This window comes from Trichoplusia ni, chromosome 6 (assembly GCF_003590095.1).
Source record: "Trichoplusia ni isolate ovarian cell line Hi5 chromosome 6, tn1, whole genome shotgun sequence".
In the NCBI taxonomy this organism is placed as follows: Eukaryota; Metazoa; Arthropoda; class Insecta; order Lepidoptera; family Noctuidae; genus Trichoplusia; species Trichoplusia ni.
Window position 1 is genome coordinate 8,670,933 of NC_039483.1, and position 7,612 is coordinate 8,678,544.

Consider the following 7,612-nt stretch of genomic DNA (forward strand, 5'->3'; position numbering starts at 1 on the left):
AAATTTATGACATTACTGAATTTTTACAATAAAATTTTCATCACAAATATTGTAATGAAAAAAAAATCCTATACGTTAAAATATAATTAAATTATTCTGTTTGAACAAATTACGATTCAAGCGTATACCCTCAGAGGAAATACTTTACTAAGTTCTATGTTCTATGCCTCCATTCTTGCTTGATTAATTAAAACATATTTCGCTAGAATAAAATACTTACTTTTAAAACTTTAGTATAATACATAAAAAGTATTTTAATATTTAAAGTCGTACGTATTGTACCAGAGCGTACAAAAGTCGAGCAGTCGCGTGATCGCATCCCTTGCGTGGGTACATCGTTAAATCTGTCAAACCCAGGAACGTCACATAAACTGTCACCGATCAGAATAAACACGTCAAGGACGTGTAGTTCAAATATCAACAAATTATCGCGACTGCCGACTATACCTAGTACACAGTCATCCTGGCCGCGGTTATTTAACAGCTGGGGGGGAAATCATCGTTAATGTCCTAGCGACAGTGCTGGGCGCTTGTTGTGGGCACTGCGGTTAGTGAGGGCGACATGAATATCATACGAAATATTACCGCGGTTGCTGTCCCGAGGCTCAGTAGGGGCTTTTCGGCATCTTCTGTAAAAAATGCGAAATACTCGTGAGTACTATTATCCATGTACGTTTATAAGAAGTCGCTTATCTCCTACAAAATTTGTGAGTTAGATATTTTTTCAATCTAATCATGAATGCTATCAAACTTTTAGTACAATAGGATATTTATAGATCGTGTTATTTAATTAATATTTAATTGGCCATGTGAAGACTTCAAGAATAGCATTCGCCTGTTTGCTAAACAAGCTTATTATACTAGAAATAACTATAAATGTTTGATTATATTTTTGACCAAGTGTCTTGAATACTGACAATTGAATTGAATTGTTTCAATTCAATTGTCATACTTAGCAAAAATTAAGTAGTAAAAAAAGTATTTAAAATATATATTAAGGTTTCTTGATGACTCTATTGCTCAAAAGTTTAATGATATTGTGTAAAAAAAAACTTTTTGGTATCAATGGGCTTTTATAACCAAGAAAATATACTTAGACATGATGTAATTAATAAATATGATAACAAGATAAATAATAATAAAATATTTTTTAAATCACTACCACATTATATCTCACTTTAAACTGGTTTACAGGCTAGAGTAACCATACTAATGTTTCTTTACTAATAATCAATTTAAATCTATGTATATGCAGTGATGATTTTTGTGATTTTGATCCTTATTTCCAATATTGTAAAGCTTATTTTTGTACTTGTTAGTTTAACTCTTGAAATTGACATTGACTAGGGACATTGCACTGTATACTTCAGTGTCAATAATATGAGTTATCAATCTTATTGACAAGATTGAGTGCAATTTCTTCTTATTAAATCATTATGTTATGTAGTTCCTATCATACACTAGAATTAATTTTTAAAATTAAATTTAAATTTAAATGTTGTCTAAAGTCTAAATACTCCACACATTTGGTTATTTAAAAAAATATGCATAATAAATATGAGTTCTGTTTATTATGTATACCAATATTATTCCTTGTCTCTGGTAGGATAAATAAAACTGTATTGAAATGCAAATTTCATGGATGTCCAAATAGTTTTGATAGCATGTTCTTATTTCAAAATTGTATGTAATTCTTTTTTTTTCAGCTGTAAACTACTGGTGGTGGGGGGAGGGTCAGGAGGTTGCACAATGGCTGCTAAGTTTGCCCGCAGATTTCCAAAAGATGCAGTGATTGTTCTTGAACCAAGCAAGGTAATTTTCACATTATAAGCTATCTGTATTTACTAAAACTCTACTACACTCAGTGTTAACTAAACCAGAGTCAATACTAAATATCTTTGATTTAAAAATTATAGCAACCTTTTGGTATTTTAATGACCCAACATGTCTGTACTATGTACTAAGTATCAGAAACAATCAGATTATTATCGAAGGAACTTTATCTAAATCACAAAGCATTTATAAAAATATATAACTTACATATTAATGTCTACCTCATTCCTCAATTAATTGGTTTGTTATTTGCCAGTATTATATTTATTGTACATTTCATTCATGGAAACAATAATCCTACAATTTTTCCTCATCATAAATAAGTTGTAGTGGAATAGTATTAATAGTTATATCACACAATTAATTCAATGAACACTCCTGTATGAATTCTTAGGTTGAAGTCAGTTTCATTTTTAATTGAGCCAAGACTAACTTACTCCTAATATTTAACTCTTTGTATCTGCTAAATTACTTACAAAATCAGTGATTTTGTAAATTACTTACAAAATCAGTGCAATTAATGATAATTTTTCAGAACAGAACATGGCTCAAAAACATCAATTTTTTGTGTTTGATACTCTACAAACCACCCTGGAATTTTATTTATTTAATTGTAAATGTTTAAAATAAAAGAATAAAATCAAAATCATAACAAGTAAAAAAGTATTAAAGTGAAGTAACAAAGTAAAAAACCTGTTAATGTGAATCCCCGCTTATCTTGCATTGGTGATTAATGGCTAGCAAACAATGGCTAGTAAAATATCCCGTCGGTAATGAATTGAACCAGACGTGTCACAACACTTACAATAGTTTTCAATGACATATATCACCTTTATTCTCTGCACATAAAATCTCTTATTAAAAAACAATTGACGGTATTTGGTTCTCCTTTTTTAAAGAAGGTAGGTAAGGTAACTATCGTAATTTTTTTTCGTGAAAACAATGCCTAAGTATATAAAGCCTAAAAAAGTTAGAAAATCATACTAAACTTGAAATTAGTAGATAGCAAATGTTTTCCCAAAATGGTACAAAAAGGATAATTGATTTTTGTGCTTTTTAAAATTAAACCTGGTTATGTCCTCAATTTTTCTAATTGTTCTATAAAATTTATCCTTAGCTTTCTTTTGTATCTTGAAAGGAATCTGCTTCACAATACACCTAAATACAAAATGTAGATATAACTGTAAAGCAATTATGCATATAACAAAAGAAGGAAGGAAACAAACAATGTTTGTTATTAACGTGTATGATATAATACTCTGAATATAAAAATGAATGTCATGCTTTGTAATCAATCATAATGTAGAAGGCCAAGGCCAAAAATAACAAAATCCTTTAAGTATAGGAATAAACATTAGTCTGAAAATCTGTGCAGGAAATATCGTCGAACTTATTGCTACTCCTTTTATAAGACACTACGCTCCTGGCTTTTGTTTTGGAGTCATTGATAGACTTAATTTAGAGTTCTTGAGTTAATTTATCTTTCGCCTCCCGCAGTAAGTTATAAGTAAAAGTTGTAAGATAATTTAATCATTGTGTCGCAAGGGGTTGCTCGAACATTCAAGTCGTATGCACAAAGACACCCAGGCTCAATGCAGGCATTCGTGGATCACACAAACGCTTGTCCTACTCGAGGATCGAACCCGCGCGCTGTGGGTTTGGCTTGGTTACCTTAACCCCGTCTTTTCTGTTCCGTGATTTGATTTGAATGGATGTAGGGATGTAGACAACATGATGCAACATCTAAGAAAGTGTCTATAGATATTTTTTTTTCCGTGGCTTTGGGCACTTACTTAAGTGCCCAAAGCCACGGTAAAATGTGCTAATAAGCGACAATTCGAGACGAAGTTTAAAACATGTTCTACAACAAAAACTGAGTGAAACTCGATTGCACGCCTCGCAGCGAATGTTCTGTGCACATTATTACATATAACAGTCACTTACTATTTATAAAACATTATCAACGTCCAAATTTTATCTCATAACGTTTCCAAAGATATAAGTTCACTTGTTTTTAAAACATAACAGTTATTTATGTAATCTTGATACTGTTTTTACAATTGCTTTGATATTAGTTTTTATTAGAGATGCGCCGAATAACTATTCGGTATTCGGTATTCGGCATATTCGGCAATTTTTTTACTATTCGTATTCGGCCGAATTATTCGGTTTGGTGCCGAATATATTCGGTTCTTTTTTCTCCGCCACATTATCCGATGTAGAACTAAAAGATATAACTTATTCTGTTATAAGTCTACGAAATACTATGAAAAAATTGTTGAATTAAGATAATAAAGTAAAAGCAAATAAACTTTAACTCAGTGTTTATTTTTAACAAAAAAATCAATATATTTATTTCATAAAAAACAACATTTTACTCACAACTTTCTAGTCAATATTTATTTTAATTTTAAAAACGCTTTAATCAGTCTTTAATCATAAATTATACTTAAAGACCTCCAAACTTAAAGACTCCATAGAACAAGATAATAATCCCTACTAATATTATAAATGCGAAAGTAACTCTGTCTGTCTGTTACGCTTTCACGTCTAAACCACTGAACTGATTTTAATGAAATTTGGTACAGAGGTAGAGTTGACCTTGAGAAAGAACATAGGATAGTTTTTTATCCCGAACTTTTGAAGAGTTCTCTTGGAAACGCGATATAACCGACCTCGACGCGGGCGAAAAGCTAGTTATATTTATTTCTGAAACTATATAGTAAAAACTTAAAAAACAACATTTTTTTAAATGTTTAATCTTGCGGGCGGCAAGTAAGGACACGTTGAAACCTGTTTACGCGGCGAGGCAATAAAAATTTTGAACCGAATAGTTCGGCCGAATATTCGGTTCGGTAAACTTTAAACCGAATAGTATTCGGCATTCGGTTATTCGGTGAAACCACTATTCGGCGCATCTCTAGTTTTTATGGTTGTCTGTATTACGTCTATGTGGTTCCTCGCTCCATTTATATTTTTATCTGCCTTTCAGTTAGAAAATGTTAACAAAAATGAGTTGCAAATCATTGCAAAATACATTTGTCTTACATTCAATACTCGATTATTTAGAAACAAAAATCGTCCTGACGAAGGACATCGCGGCCAAGGTCGTTTGCAGCGAAGGTGGTGTGATGATCTTGTTAAATACTCCGGCCGCACGTGGCTAGAAATCGCAAAAGATAGAGAGATCTGGTCGATGAAGAGGGGCTTTTGCCTTTCAATGGGGTCCAAAAAGGCTATAAAAATGACTGACTACTTACAATGTTACTAAAATAATAATTTGTTCTCAGGAACATTACTACCAGCCGCTATGGACGCTAGTCGGCGGTGGCGAGTTTCAAGGTCAAAGATACGGTCCGGCTGGAAGCAGACGTACTGCCTAAGAAGGCGAAGTGGGTCCAGGACTATGCTGAGGAAGTCGTGCCCGGAGACAACCTCGTCAAGACTAGGGAAGGCCACGAAATCCATTACGAGTACATCATCATTGCCGTCGGGATCGATAATGCTTATGAGAAGGTAATTATATCACCTTTATAAGGAGCTGACTGACTGATATATCAACTCTTGGCCTAAATTGTAAGGGCAATAATCTTCAAGCTTGTTACACGGTTTCCGGACAAGTTTTCTGAACGAAAACAAAATAGGATCGACTTTGTAGTATAGTTGAAGAATTCTCTTTCAAGGAACATTACTAGTATTTGGTAAATCTGATAATGATAACCGACTTCCGTTACTGTCTTTACTAAACTTACCATAATCAGTTGTCGATAAAAGCGTTAAGTTTGTTTTTTTAAGGCTAAAGTATATTAGCCGATTATTTAATTTAGACCAGAAATTAGGCTTCGTATTGTCTTTTGGCATATATTTAGATTTTAATCTACTGAAATAAAGCTATAATCGATAAGGTCTACAAAAGTGGGAGTGCATAATGAAAACATAAATAAAATATCATTATTAAAAGCCAATGTTTACCCACTCATATTACAATTTTTTATAATCATTGTGAAATATACAAGAGCTATGTAATATTCCAGTATTAATAACAATGTAGGTACTATGTATTTTGTAAATGGCTGTGATGTTTAGCATCGAAGTCTAAAGTTTACCTAACATTACTCAGTTGTTAATACTTCGTCTACAAACTGACTTACTGTTCTATATGTTAATTTCCTGGAACTAGTCATGAGAAATAGAGTAGACTGAAATCGTAATATTTGTCCTCAAAGAAAAAAAACAACATATTTTCTGGCAAGCATATTGCCCGGAATTTATTTTTAAATTGTTTTAGCACACCTTAAACTATCTTTTAAAGTGTGGCGGTTGTGGAAGCGGGACAGCACTAAACGGCGTAAGAGCAACGTCTCCTTTCCACAATCGTGACAGGTTTAATATAGGTAATTTATGAGGTGGTGGTAGGCCAACTGAAAGGCTTTAATGTGTTTTGGCTTTAATGGTTTGGAGGGCAATTATACATTAGTACATTATATTATACATTATACTTTAAAAACCATACGTAGGTACTAGATCGACTGCAGACCTGCTCCCCTCGAAATCGAGTACTGGTACAATCAAATTAAGATCGGAGTTGGTTCTCTGGGAACCGACACTAGCGTTAATTCGTGCAGGCTTTGAAACTACACTTCATGTTGGTTTGGTTTCAGTTCAGTTTCATTTCAGGACCAAATAAAATTCGAATCAAAATCAAAAAACCGAACCAAACAAATTTCGGGAGGCACGTGGTTTCTGCCCGACATCAGTTTTCAGGCAGAAACCACATAACTCCCTCCGAGATTCAAGCATTCTCCCTTTATTAAAGGTACCGGGACTGTTGGAGGCTCTAGAAGACAAGAACAGCGCTGTATCAACAATATTTTCGCCCCGCGTACTGCGAGAAGACGTTCGAGGACATCAAAAAACTTCAAGGGAGGGAATATGTTGTTCACATACCCCAACTCGCCGATGAAGTGCCCCGGGGCGCCGCAGAAGATCGCATATCTAGCCGAGTCTTATTTAACTGCAAAGGTATGTATTCATCAGATGATTATGAAACCAGATTTAAATTATTATTTTTTAACAATAATTTAAGTAATAGAAAACAAACTAATTTGAAATCGCTTAATCCGTTTGTGAGTTGTTATGCCACAGGTCAAACTTATAACACCTCTCTTTTTTCCGGTGTGGGTGAAAAACAGGGCCAAAATGCTGCTATAAATTGCAAATAAACCATTCTCAAGAGAATAGGAATAGTTTCGAATTTAATGAAATTGCCATTCATTCATTGTCCATTGTAAATAATAGAATTGGGTCCAAGTAACAGCGTCTGTGACTGGCGAATAAGATGTACGGAATAAAAACACATGATGAACCGAGTCTAAGTAGCTTGTGTTAACATCAAATTATCTAAAAACATAGTAATTTGACCCAATTTCGATTTTTCATTCATTATTTAGTCTTGTCACTACAATAACTAAAAATAGCAATGCTGTCCTGTTAATTCAAGGCTTTTTCTTTTATCTTGTAACTCGTCCGATTGCTGAATTATCTATTGAATTATATGACGCAATCATGACGCGTCGTGTAATATTCCTCATTACACGACTTATTTAATTGTAAACTACCATATTTATGTATTGTCCATTTGAAAGATCAATGTTTATGAAAGTCGATCGCGTTAGGAACAGTGAACAATAAACACTTATTGTTCGTTATACAATGGTCGGCGACTTTTACATCCGCGCACAAGAGGTCGTTATAACAATATTGAACCATCAATGAACAT

At 33.3% G+C, this 7,612-nt stretch overlaps 1 protein-coding gene and 1 long non-coding RNA gene across 2 annotated transcripts in view; one reads left to right on the forward strand and one right to left on the reverse strand.

The window, feature by feature from the left end:
• The first annotated feature begins 368 nt into the window (after positions 1 to 368).
• On the forward strand, positions 369 to 6,695 carry LOC113494742. Its single transcript, XR_003400676.1, has 4 exons — positions 369 to 651; positions 1,707 to 1,812; positions 5,124 to 5,349; positions 6,650 to 6,695. It is a non-coding gene; the product is annotated as an uncharacterized LOC113494742 (long non-coding RNA).
• A 509-nt stretch (positions 6,696 to 7,204) lies between these two features.
• LOC113495125 overlaps positions 7,205 to 7,612 on the reverse strand; it is a 3,255-nt gene continuing 2,847 nt past the window's right edge. Inside the window, exon 6 of the mRNA XM_026873723.1 lies at positions 7,205 to 7,233. Within this exon, the coding sequence (XP_026729524.1) occupies positions 7,205 to 7,233 (29 nt within the window). The remainder of the gene's footprint in view (positions 7,234 to 7,612) is intronic.